This window comes from Aythya ferina (assembly GCF_964211825.1).
Source record: "Aythya ferina genome assembly, chromosome: W".
NCBI classification, from domain to species: Eukaryota; Metazoa; Chordata; class Aves; order Anseriformes; family Anatidae; genus Aythya; species Aythya ferina.
The window spans coordinates 1,957,608-1,970,266 of record NC_140313.1 but is presented as its reverse complement, the minus strand read 5'-3'; the positions used below and the strand labels follow the sequence as shown (position 1 = coordinate 1,970,266).

The following is a 12,659-nucleotide window of genomic DNA, read 5'->3' as shown; positions in this document are numbered from 1 at the left end:
CTTTTGCTCTGGGATGTCGTGCTCCGAGCTGCTGTCTCTGTGTAGTGTCCGATTTTATTTCATCTTCGGCATAGGAAGATGTGCAAAATGAGAATTTCTCTTAATTTCTGTAACTTTTCTCTTCATTTACAGCATGTTGATTTAGTTTCCTGGGTGATTTATATTGGGATCGTGCAGCTTTAACTTGAAAAACGTGGGGAAGAAGTAAAAAAAAAAGAGCCTGCGTTGCCCCAGGTGCTCGCCACGCTCCCGTCTCCTTCCTTGAACACCACGCTGGTGTTTCCAAACTGTTTTTCAGACGGCGTTCAGCTCTGAGTCACCTCAAAACCCGGCTCTCCAGCTCCTGCCGCCGTGCTCTCGCTTCTTTTTCTTTGGCTGGCGTTTCCCTTCTCTCCCAGCAGCGCGCAATTGGCAATGGTGTTGCGCAGCGCGACGCGTTACTAATACTCCCCCAGAATTTAGCGATCTCGCAGCTTTCCAGTGCGGGCTTGTCCTCCTCCTCCTCCAAACATCAGCTTCTGTTTTTTTTTTTTCCTCTTTCTGATGCTTCATCTCCTGCAAACGAGGAAATTAAAGCCGAAGCACCGCGCTTTTAATTAATTTTTAATGGGTGAGAAAGGGATCGCACGTTCTCGCAGCCTTCAGTGAGAGGAAGGACTTGGAGAGAGCAGTTTTAGCTCAGAAAGCAAAGCAAAAAGGTCTCACGGGCGCACACGCCTTCCTCGAGTGACTCTCAGAAGTGTTTTTTGCAGCTTTAAGGGGATGCTGATAGTGCCAGGATGCTACTTGGCTCCGGCTGCTTGGTCCAGTGCTGCTGGGATGTGGATGTCCCCTGGATTGTGATTATTTCCCGACACCCAAATATCCACACCACAAAATAAAACCGATGTAGGCACCCCCAGAGAACAACAGGTGGAGTTGTGAGCCCTGAAAAAAGGGAAAAAAAGCTTATTTTAATCATTAAAATGAACACCTTCTCATCTAGATCCCTCCTACCTCGTATGATGGTGGTGGGAGCTCAGCGCCGGGTTTTTATTTTGCTCCCTGCTGTATTTAAGCAATTATTCGTCATCAAGTTTTGCTTTTATAAGAATTTTCCTTGATCATTTTGGTTCTTATCGTAGCAAACCCCTTAAGGTGTGTTACCTGAAACCAAAAGCAGGAGCTGTGCTAAATTTGGGGCTCGTGTGTGACCACCAGGAGAAGATACCAGCAGCTGCAGAGCTTAATAATTAGGCTCACCGTTTTCCACAGCGAAGCACGAAGCCTAAACGGGGCCTTCTTACGAAACAGCTGATTTTTTTAATAAAAAAAGCAGCCTTTAAATTGTCGTACGGCCTTTTCCTGGGAATTGGGATGCCAATTAAAACGGAGAACGGCTTTTAAAAATAGAGCTGAGGAGGGTGATTCATTTCGCTCGCCCGGCCGCGCTTCTTTCGAGGCGGTTTGTTTGGGGGAAAACAGCCGCGAGCAAGGGTGGCAACGATTCAAGTGCGTTTCTATTAAATAGTCTCTATTTTCCTGGTTAAGTCCTTTTTTTTTCTTTTCGTGGTGTGTATAAGGAGGAGAAATCAGAGGCAGACAGAGGCTGAGCTGGCCCGTGGGGGTGTGGCGGAGGAGACCTGGCCAAAATGAAGAGAAACCAGAAGGGCAGGGCCAGCCAGTAAGGTTTGTAGGGGCAAAAAGAAAGGAATTGGGGTTACTTAATGTAAAAAAATGAGGATTTAAGGAGAGACGGCGCTGCTGGAGTCGTCTTTTCAGCCCTCTAACTTCAAAATCTGCCCCTCAGCCCTTCCACCCAGAGCTCTGGGCATCCCGTCCTGCAGCGAGAGTTTGGGGATAGCCCCAGAGGCAGAAGCAGCCCCCGTGAACCTTTCCCGTCTGTCTCATTCCTGCGCGACCCAGTTGGTGTTTGCCTTGCCGGCGATAATGACTCCGAAGTATGTAATTGCTAGACAAATGTTTAACGAAGAGCGCTTTTATCGCCCGTCTGCTTCCATCTGGAAGCGGCGTGGTCGCGGCTGCAGGCTTGGCAGCCTCCGGGGAGGCTCCGGTGGCCTCATCCTGCAACCATCTCCCATTTCCAGCTCCTAACAGGATTTTTTTTTCCCCCTTTTTCCCTTCGGGTTAACCTTAAAACGGAGGCAGCATCCCTCTGCACCACCAGCGCCCCAAACCTCCCCCGCTTCCAGGCACTGAGGGGTCTTCCTCGCCTGCTTTGGCCACCAAATTCTCCACGTTTTGACCCAAAAAACACATCCTGGGCTTCCCAGCCTGCGGCCCCTCTCTTTTTCTGGCTCCGTACGGGTACACCCAGAAATCTGCTTTGTATTTTCTTCTTTCTCCTCGATGATTTCGCCCGGGCTGCTCTCGCTGTGCTTAATATCACCCCAACGGCTCACTTCTGTCAATTAGCTTGATTAATGACAGCCCAAATACAAAGCTCCCGGCCTATCCAAGCCTTTTTATTAATTATTTTTTATTTAATTCCCATTAGAATAACACACTTTTTTATTTTCTCTTACCACAGCCAAGCTTTTGTCTCAGATATTAAGCAGGAGTCGCTGCTTTTCCAGGATGTGCACCCCCCAAAAATGCACACGGAGGGCTCGTGCCGATGAAATAAAGAAAATTTTTGCCAAAAACATCAAAATACGGATTAATTGGTTGCCTGTCCTATAGGACCCTCCTGAAATCTGCAGCGGGAGAAGAGTGGGAAGAGAGAGAGAGAGGAGAACGATTTCATCTAGTTTTGTTGGTGTTTTTTTTTTTTCCTTTGCTTTGGCAGTTTTAGGTCAAATTAATGAAGCAGAGGGAAAACAAAACCAAAAATACATAAACCTTTAAGGAAATTAATGACAAACTGGTGGCAGTTTGGGATCTCGGAAGCTTTGCTCTCGAACGTTTTTGCTCCTGGGTCGATGGATGGAGCAGGGATGTGATGTCCTCCGCCGCGTCACCCAGCCCTGGGCTCAGTTCCCTTAGGGCCGTTTTGGGGTCAGGACAGCTCGTGGGCACTCCTAGCAGACCGGGGTTTGTTTGTTCTGGGCCGATTTGCTCTATTTTTAGTCAAAAATGTGAGAAGTATGTGGGTGATGACAAACATAATTTGCAGCTTAATTAATGATGCAGCTGATGGAACAAAATCGGGCGGCGAGCTGGAAGTGCTGAGGGCAGCTCAAATTTGGTGAGCAGCGGGAACGTGTGGGATACGAGAGGCGAGAACCCCCCTTTGCTGTAAATGTAAATTTTCTTGCTGTAAATGCTGTGATTAGACAGTAAAAATGCCCCGCCTAGAAAAAAGGACGCCTCCGCCATCATGAGGAGGACGCCTCCGTCATCATGAAGAAAACGCCTCCGTCATCATGAGGAGGACACCGCCGTCATCGTGAAGGAGACACCATCACCGTGAGGAGGACGTCTCCATCGTCGTCTTGAGGAGGACGTCTCCGTCATCATCATGAGGAGGACGCCTCCGCCATCGTGAGGGGGACGCCTCTGTTATCATGAGGGAGACACCTCCATCATCATGGAGGACACCTCCTTCATCGTGAGGGAGACTCCTCCTTCATCGTGAGGAGGATGCCTCTGCCATCGTGAGGGGGACGCCTCCATTGAGGGGAGGCCCCATAAACGTGTATAAATCTCTGAGGGGAGGGTGTGGGGAAGATGGAGGCGGGCTCTTCTCAGTCACACGCCATGACAGGACAGGAGGGGCACAAACTGAAGGCCGAGAGGTCCCGGCTGGATATGAGAGGGATTTTCTGTGAGGTGACAGAGCCTTGGGACAGGCTGCTCGGGGAGGTTGTGGGGTCTCCTTCTCTGGAGACACTCAAAATCAGTGGCGGCCATCCCATACCTCATGGGAGGAAGCTTTGAGGGGGGACATTTTGTCACGGGGGGGCAGCGATGGGACAAGGACTTCAAACTGGGAGGGGGAAATGGAGGCACGGGGAGGGAATGCTGAGGGCGGCTGCCCCGAGGAGCTGTGGGGGCCTCGTCCCTGGCAGCGCCTCTGTGGTGGGAGGTGGCACTGGGGTGGCACTGGGGGGGTGTCACTGGGGGTATTTCTGGGGGTGTATCACTACGGGGGTGTCACTGGGAGTATCACGGGATGTCACTTGTGTGGTGACACTGATGTGGGGGTGTCGCTGTGGGGGTGTCACTTGTGTGGTGGCACTGGGGGTGACACCCGGGGATATCACAGAGGGTGTCACTGTGGGGATGTTGCTGTGTGGTGACACTGATGGGTGTCACCAGGGGTGTCACTGTGGGTGTCACTGGAGGTGGCGCTGGGGGTGTCACTGTTAGTATCACAGGGGTGTCACTGTGTGGTGGCACTGGGGGTGGCACTGTGGGGATGTCGCTGTGTGGTGACACTGATGGGGTGGCACTGGGGGGTATCACTATGGGGGTGTCACTTTGGGGGTGGCACTGGGAGTATCACAGGGGTGGCACTGTGTGGTGGCACTTGGGGTGGCACCAGGGGGTATCACAGGGGATGTCACTGTGGGTTGTTGCTCTGTGGTGACACTGCCGGGTGTCACTTTGGGGGTGTCACTTTGGGGGTGTCACCGTGTGGTGGCACTGGGGATGTCACGGGGGTGTTGCTGGGGGGTGTTGCTGTGTGGTGCCACCGACGGGGTGTCACTGGGGGTGCCGCTGTGTGGTGGCACTGACGGGTGCCACTGGGGGTGTCGCTGGGGGTGTGTCGCTGTGTGGTGACACTGCCGGGTGTCACGGGGGGGCTACCACCGGGGCTACCACAGGGGCTGCCTCAGGGCTTGCGTGTGTGGAGCGGGGAAGGGGGGGGGCGGCCCCGGCTGCCCGTGAGGCCCCTCCCCGGCAGGTGGCTCCCGCGCGGCGGCTGAGGCCGGGGCTGACGTCAGCGGCGGGGGCGGGCGGCGGGTGCCGGTGCCGAGCGAGCCCGGCTTCATCCTCCTCATCCTCCTCCTCCTCCGTCTTCACCCTCCTCATCCTCCTCCTTCATCTTCGTCCTCCTCATCCTTCATCCTCCTCAGCCCCGCGGCCGCAGCCGCCTCCCGCCGCCCCTCAGGGGGCTGCCGCCTCACGGCGAGGCCCCCCCCCCCCTCCACACACACACACACACCCAGGCGAGGAGGTCGGGGGCGCCTCAGGTCTCAGCCTTTGGGGACAGCCCTGGGGACAGCCGGGTGCCACCAAGCCCCTCGGAGGCCATCGCGGGAGACGGGAACGGGGTCGCCACCTGCCTCGTCGGCAGCGTGTCCGCCGTGGGGAAGATGTGAGGGCGAAGGGAGAAGCCCCTCAGCGTCCCCTCAGCATCACCATCACCTCAGCGTCCCCTCAGCATCACCTCAGCGTCACCGACAGCCTCCCAGGTAGGTGGCTGGAAGGGCTCAGCCCTCACAAGAAGAAAAATCCCAAGCAGGTGACCCCTGTTTAGGAAGGAGGACGCCAAACCAGCATCCCACAGCGTCTCCAGGTTGCAGGTTGGCTGCTTGACGCAGGTACTCCCTCCTTCAGCTCCCCTCTGAACCTAAAACCTAGCAAGGGAAGAGCTGCGCCCAGGCACCGGTGGCAGGAGCCATCGTTTTTATTCCTCCCGGGCCAAAATGTGGCGTTTTGATCCCAAATTAGGGCGAGATTTTTTCCAGGCAGTCCAAGGGGCGTTGGTGGACGTGATTCATTGCCCCGTGGTCAAGCGCCCGAACGCGTCTGGGCCGAGCCGTTCGCCCTGTGGAAGGCCCGGACGGGATTCGTTTCGCCCCCGTCACGGGGCAGGAGGGTGCCGCTCAGGTTCAGCCCCCGATATTTGTGTTTCGGAGGTCTGAATTTAAGTCAGGTGAAGCGTCTCTGCCACCGTGGTGGAAGAAAATCGCCCACTACATCTAGAGAGGGAAGGAGCAGGAGGCTCGAGGAAAAATGAGGAAAAAGCTGGAGAGCAGAGCCCAGGTGCTGTTTGGGGGGCGCTTCCAGGGATATTTGGGCATCTTTCTGGGCACGCAGCCGCTCTGGAGCACAAAACTTCTGCTGGGATGGGTAGGAGGACGGCCCTACTCTTCTACCAAGGGTCGGGAGCTTTTCCAAATCCCCCCAAAATCCCCCCCCAAATCCTCGTGAAGTGGGCTCAGCCTCGTGTCAGGTCCACTCAGGAGTCAGCCGAGAGCAACCAGCCCCCGCCTTAATAACCACCAGGGTCCATCTGTCCCTCTCCGGTTTGCGCAAACACGTCCTGGGTGGCACCTGATTTTTACAGCCGCGTTAATTACCTGGTAACTGATAGGCCCGGAGCAATTAGCTGGGTAAAGCAAGGGGAAAAAGCCCGATCACAGCTCGTGATTCAGAGCTCTGGCTCCCGAAACCCCCCCCTCCGCACCTGGGCGTCCCCAACCCTGAGCGCCATTTGCCGGGCAGGGTGGTTATGGGGGAAAAAAGGGGAAAAATGAGGCTTTTACCTGCCGAGGGGCTCCTGCTCTGGGAAAAAAAGAGTGAAAGAGTTTGGGCAGCGTGATTATTTTTTATTTTTGTCCCCAGCATCGCCGTGGCAGCTCCCTCCACCCAGGTTATTTGGGGGGAGAAGTCACTGGGAACGCGTTCTGTTTTCCCTCGGGCTATTTTAGGACCAGGACTTACATTTTTTTTTTTCTTACAATTCTCCGGCTTGCCAGTGTTGTTTTTTTTGACAGCGCCAGCACAGTTCGTCCCCGGCCGCTTCATTCGGCTGCTGGAACCCCACAAAATGCACAACTTTTTCCCCAAAATGATGAGAGCTGCAGGTGAGGGACCCCAAACTAACGCTGTGCGTGGATAGGAGAGGAACAAGGATCAGTGGGGTCGTTTTTGGGGCACGGTGCTCTGCCCCGTGTAATTTTACTACCCGGTGTGCGTGCTGTTTCTGCCTCCTCCTCTGGGGCAAATTCCTGCTGTGGGCTGGAACGAAAAACCTCCGGGGCTATTCCTACCTTGCTGTTTGATTTTTATTTTGATTTTTTTTTATCCCCTTCCTGCTTTTATTTATCTCGGTTTGGCCCCGCCGGCGATAACGCAGGCAAAGTCCTGACCTGTGGCATCTTGGCGAGCGAAGGGCTCGCGGACGGGGTGCGGGCGAGCGCCGTTTATTTATTTCCTCTCTCTTTTTTAGGGGCCCGCCAGTGTTTGTTCGAGGCATCAGTAGCTGCTCCCCGGCTGGAAACCGCAGGGCCCAGGGCGGTTTTGTGTGCTCGGACCCGCTGGGAAAGCTTTCCCTCCCCTCTTGTCCGTGCTCAGCCACTCGAAGCCCCGGCCACGGCTGATTTAGCAGCGCCGGGGGCAGCCCAGCGCCGTTTTGTGCCCCGTTTAAAAATCCCAACGGTTTCCATTTGCATCCTGGCAGCCAAAACATCTGAAAAAGATTATTTTTTTGGGGGAAAATAAGCGTGTGGTGGACTCCTGAGGAGGTTACGTGGCTCTCGGAGACCTCAGGTAGCCGTGCTCACGAGAGCTTCATATTTTTCAGTCCCTGGTGCCGGCCCCGCTGTTAAATCTCTGCTCCCGTCACTGCCGAGATGTAAAAAGCCGCCGGATCCGGCCCCTTCCGAGCGTTTTCAAGCGAGAGATGGCTCTCAGCCTCCTTTAATTAGCACCCGTGGTGCTCCCTTAATAACAGCTGGCTCGTTACAGCACTCGAGCTTTAATGAATTCCCCCTGCTAAGGGAACCAAGTCAGCCCTCAACCTAAACTGGGGCGTAAATAAATCAGACCCGTTCATTTTATCGTGCTTTTAGGCAGGTTTTCTCGTGCTCTGAACCCAAAATGGGGAAAAGCGGGCTGAATTTTTTTTAGCTGGGGCTTCTCGGGCTCTGGTTTTATTTTTTTGTCTCGTTTTCCGTGCCCCCGCCAAGATGTTGCCGGGACAAAAGTGCAGCTACCGTGCGCGCTTATCAGCCAGAACTTTCCTCCCTCCCGGTCTTACGCGGCGCATTTTCCCTTTTCGGCGCCTCCAGCGCTTCACTAATTATTAATAATGAAGCTGACGAAGCAAAACTGAGGGTTTCCTTCCACGCCGGGCGCAACGAACTTCCCAGGCTCGGGGTGCGGGGGCCGAGCTGGCACGCGGATCTCCCTTGTGCCGCTCCGAGCTCTTCGCTCTCCGTCGAGCTGGGGACAGCACGAGTCGCCCATCTTAATGAGGACGCTCTCCTCCTCTCCGGGAACACGCCGTCCCGTTAGCATTTTCGCAGGGGAAGCGTTTTGAGGCTCTTCGGGGCCGGGCTAGCAATCCTCCGGAGCGATTAGCCCAGCTGCACGGAAGAGGTGGCGGTGCCAAACTTCCAACCGAGCTCCGGGGCTGACATCCGAGCTGCAAAACCCTTTTTTTTTTTTATCTCCTTCCACCAGGAGGAAAGCTTTTACGCGGGGTTTGGTGGTGGTTTTGAGCGAATTCATCTCTTTTTTTTTTCAATTCCAGGAGCAGGGCTGAGAGCTGCCCAGCGCCGCGGACGATTCTTGGACTTTATATCCTCGCCGGCCCTAAAGATCAAGGGAAAAGACGCGCGAGGTGCTGGGAATGCACCCGTGGAAACGTCCAGCGGGGAAAAAGTGAGGTTCGATGCACGTAGCTGGCTGGAGAAGCTCTGTGGAGACCCGCGGGCAGGAGGAAGGCTGCGGGGCAGCGGAGGGGCTATGGGGGCGCGCCGGGCTCTGCCCCGCTGCGGGGACATCGGTGCTGGCTGCTTGCCCCGGGACTGAAGCCTTGGGGACGTCGGGCAGCGCTTCGGCACGGCCCCGGAGGCTTCGGTGAAGGACGAAGAAGCCATGGCCGAGAAGTGCGACTGCATCGCCAGCGTTTACGGCTACGACCTGGGCTGCCGCTTCGTCAACTTCCGCCCTTTGGGTTTCGGGGCCAACGGTTTGGTCCTTTCGGCCCTGGACAGCAGGAGCTGCCGTAAGGTGGCGGTGAAGAAGATCGCCATCAGCGACGCGCGGAGCTTGAAGCACGCCTTCCGCGAGGTGAAGATCATCCGGCGCCTGGAGCACGACAACATCGTCAAGGTGTACGAGGTGCTGGGGCCGAAGGGGAGCAGCCTGCGGGGGGATTTCTTCAAGTTCAACGTGGTTTACATCGTCCAGGAGTACATGGAGACGGACCTGGCTCGCCTGCTGGAGCAGGGGAAGCTCGCCGAGGAGCACGCCAAGCTCTTCATGTACCAGCTCCTCCGGGGCCTCAAATACATCCACTCGGCCAACGTGCTCCACCGCGACCTCAAGCCGGCCAACATTTTTATCAGCACCGAGGACCTGGTGTTGAAGATCGGTGATTTCGGGCTGGCCAGGATCGTGGACCAGCATTACTCCCACAAGGTAGGCGCCGAGAAATCGAGAAATCGCCGCGGCCTCGCCCGTTGACGCCCTTCTTCTCGTATAAAACACCAGCTGCCCTTTATCCCCACAGGAAAAGCGCGTGAAAGGGTTCCTGCTTCATCAGCAAGTGGTTTTTTTTTATTGTTTTGGGGTTTATCCTCACCTCTGCGCCCTTGCAGGGCCGGGGAGCTTGGGGTGCGGCGCAGAGCTGCAGCTCCGCCAGCCGTCAGTGGCAGAAATTGCAGCCTCGAGGGATGAGGAACCGAGGAGCTTGTGCTGGGTGCTGCCCAGCTCCTGATTTGGGGGCGCCTGCTACTTGCCGTCGCAGCTTTTTGAGTGCAGAACGCCGGATTTTGGTGCGCTTGGATGCTCAGGAGAGGGGCTGAGGGGCTGAGCCAGATCCTGAATCTCAGTGATTCTCCAAATGAGGCGAGCCCTCGCTCCCTCCTGCACTCGATTTTCTTCACTTTTCACTTTCTTCACTCTGATATTTGGGAGAGCTTGACGCTAATCCTACCCACAGCAGGTTTCTCCCTTTTTTTTTTTTTTTAGGTCGTTTGAGTAGTTCTTAGGAAGCCTTCGGAACAGAAGCAGCAAAACGAGGCTTGAAAATGACCCCCCAAAAAAATGGCACGGGGGCAAACCTTGGGCTTTTTTTTGCATTCCGTCACGATTCCCTCTCTGCTCTTCCAGGGTTACCTTTCGGAAGGCTTGGTCACCAAGTGGTACCGCTCGCCTCGCCTCCTCCTCTCGCCCAACGACTACACCAAAGCCATCGACATGTGGGCGGCCGGCTGCATCCTGGCGGAGATGCTGACGGGGAGGATGCTCTTTGCAGGTGGGTCCCCATCCGTTTATTTCATTTTTTTCCTCTTGTTTTTTTCCTCCTTCCTCGTGTGTTTGGAGCCACGGAAAGCTCTGATTTGGGGAGATTTGGATGCGGCGTTCCTCTTTTATCGGAGTTTAGGAATAGGTGGGGAAATAAAAAGATTGAAAGCCCAAATGTTCCTAAATCTGCCAAAAAAACGCGTGGAGGTGCAGGCATCGCAGCCCAAAAATCCTCCGCCTCTTTCCCTCCGGGATTTTGGGCGCCTCGGCTCCCCAGCTTTCTCTCTCTGCCCCGTTCAGGGGGACACGAGCTGGAGCAGATGCAGCTGATTTTGGAAACGATCCCGGTCGTCCACGAGGAGGACAAAGAGGAGCTGCTCAAGGTGATGCCCAGCTTCATCAGCAGCACCTGGGAAGTGAGGAAGCCGCTGCGCCAGCTGCTCCCCGAGGTGGACAGCCAAGGTAAAAACCCAATTCTCGTTACCTTAACGGGCCTTGAAGGGACTCTGCCACGCATGAGACTTAAATCAATAAGAAATACATCTTTAATGGCAGGATTTCAGCTTTTTTCTGTAGCCTGCATAAAAGGAATCAGCAAAAAAATCCCTATAAATCCCGTGTTTAGGTTTAATTCTAGCTGCTTTCGTTGCACTGAATTTCTGCTTTCGTCATCGCTCTCCGCGGTCTTTCAGAAATAATTTCAGACGCCCAAGCTTTCTGAAATTTTAACTGATTTAACTAATTTTTTAAATAATTTCATAGCCTTTGTCGTGCCGAGGACTTAGCCACGTCACCCCGAAGCAGGCAGGACGAACGTGGCCGCCTTAGACCGCCGACAGGACTTGCCCTTTAATTCCTTCCTTCCTTCCTTCGAGGGGGTTTGGGGTTCCCGGAGCTGTTCGTGGACCGAAAGCGAGCGGTGCTTCTGAGGATTTGAGGGTGTTTGCTTCTGTGTGATCCACAGCTCTCGATTTCCTGGAGAAAATCCTGACCTTCAACCCCATGGATCGCTTGACGGCCGAGATGGGGCTGCAGCACCCTTACATGAGCCCCTATTCCTGCCCCGAGGACGAGCCGGTGTCGCAGCAGCCGTTCCGGATCGAGGACGAGATCGATGACATTTTACTGATGGAAGCCAACCAGAGCCAGATGGCGAACTGGGACAGGTACAGTGCCTGGGGGCACTAGAGGGCTGCGTTAAAACATATCTGAGTTGGGTTTTAAATGGGTTGAAACCTCTACGTGGAGGGTTAGAGCAGATTTTCCCTGTCCTAGATGAACAGCCCGGTTAAAAAAGTCCTTCCCGGGACTGGTGCAGCTGGGACAAACCCAGTAGCCACGACTTACCCACCTCGTGTCTTTCCCAGGTACCACGTCAGCCTCTCGTCTGATTTGGACTGGCGGCACGATAAATATCAGGAGATGGACGAGGTCCAGCGGGACCCGCGGGCAGGGTCGGGATCCATCGCCGAGGAGGCGCAAGTGGATCCCCGGAAATATTCGCAGAGCAGCTCGGAGAGGTTCCTGGAGCTCTCTCACTCCTCCCTGGACCGCGTCTTCGACGCCGAGTGCGGCAAATCCTGCGATTACAAAGTGGGGTCGCCCTCGTACCTGGACAAATTGCTGTGGAGAGACAACAAGCCCCACCACTACTCGGAACCCAAGCTGATTTTGGATTTATCCCACTGGAAACGAGCGGCCATCGCGCCCGAAAGCGAGCTGGCCCTGGAGGAGGAACCCTCCAACCTCTTCCTGGAGATCGCCCAGTGGGTGAAGAGCACCCAAGCGGGGCTCGAGTGTCCCGCGACTCTCCCGGAGCTTCGGGAGCCGTCTCCTCCTCCCCACCTCCGCCAGGAATCCGAAGAGGTGAGCGCCCAAACAGACGCCGAGTTTAATTTGGACGTCTTCATCTCCAGGGCGCTGAAACTTTGCACGAAACCCGAGGAGCTGCCGGACAACAAGCTGAGCGACATCAACGGGGCCTGCATCTCCGAGCACCCCAGCGAGATGGTGCAAAGCCAGGTGTACCAGAAGGAGCGCTGGTGAGGAACCCCGGCTCCTGCCCCTCCTCGAGCCCTTTTTTACGCTGCTCCGAATGCCTTTTTTTTTTTTTTTTCCAACCGGGTTTTTCCGACCCCTTTTGATGCCGAAGAAGCGCATCGAAGGGGATCACCAGGCGTGAACGGAGTCTTGAGTTTCTTCCACTGCCTTAACAAGCTTGCCTTGCAATCTCTGCGACCTGTTTGCAGCTTCGACGTACAGCCGAGAGGCGCTGGTCCACGCTAAGTTTGCAAACAGAGGTCGAATCGACTTCTTCTCCTTCCTTTTTCCATAGCATCTGAAAACGACGAGGGCAAAAATCAGCTTTTTATTCTGGTCAGGTCCTCTCCCGGGGCGACGGCTTCCAAACTTGGAGCTCGCGTGAGGCAGAAAATAACCCCTCAAGCACGTCGACGGTGAAGGAATTTGACCACTCGGGATTTTATTTTTCTTTTCCCCGACGGGAAGAT

General features: G+C 55.1%; 1 protein-coding gene across 4 annotated transcripts; it reads left to right on the top strand.

Annotated features, from left to right (window-relative positions):
- The first annotated feature begins 4,895 nt into the window (after positions 1–4,895).
- On the top strand, positions 4,896–12,207 carry LOC311426239 (mitogen-activated protein kinase 4-like). Of its 4 annotated transcripts, none has more exons than XM_084502439.1 (6): positions 4,896–5,360; positions 8,429–9,321; positions 10,015–10,159; positions 10,450–10,611; positions 11,114–11,315; positions 11,517–12,207. In XM_084502439.1, the coding sequence occupies exons 2-6, from the start codon at positions 8,776–8,778 to the stop codon at positions 12,193–12,195; spliced, it is 1,734 nt and encodes a 577-aa protein (XP_084358565.1). In that variant the 5' UTR covers positions 4,896–5,360; positions 8,429–8,775; the 3' UTR covers positions 12,196–12,207. The 4 variants fall into 4 exon arrangements, with proteins under 4 accessions (XP_084358565.1, XP_084358564.1, XP_084358566.1 ...); XM_084502438.1 differs by having other exon boundaries at positions 5,342–5,360; positions 6,669–9,321; XM_084502440.1 differs by lacking the exon at positions 4,896–5,360 and having other exon boundaries at positions 6,496–9,321; positions 10,015–10,163; positions 10,427–10,611.
- Positions 12,208–12,659: the final 452 nt, after the last annotated feature.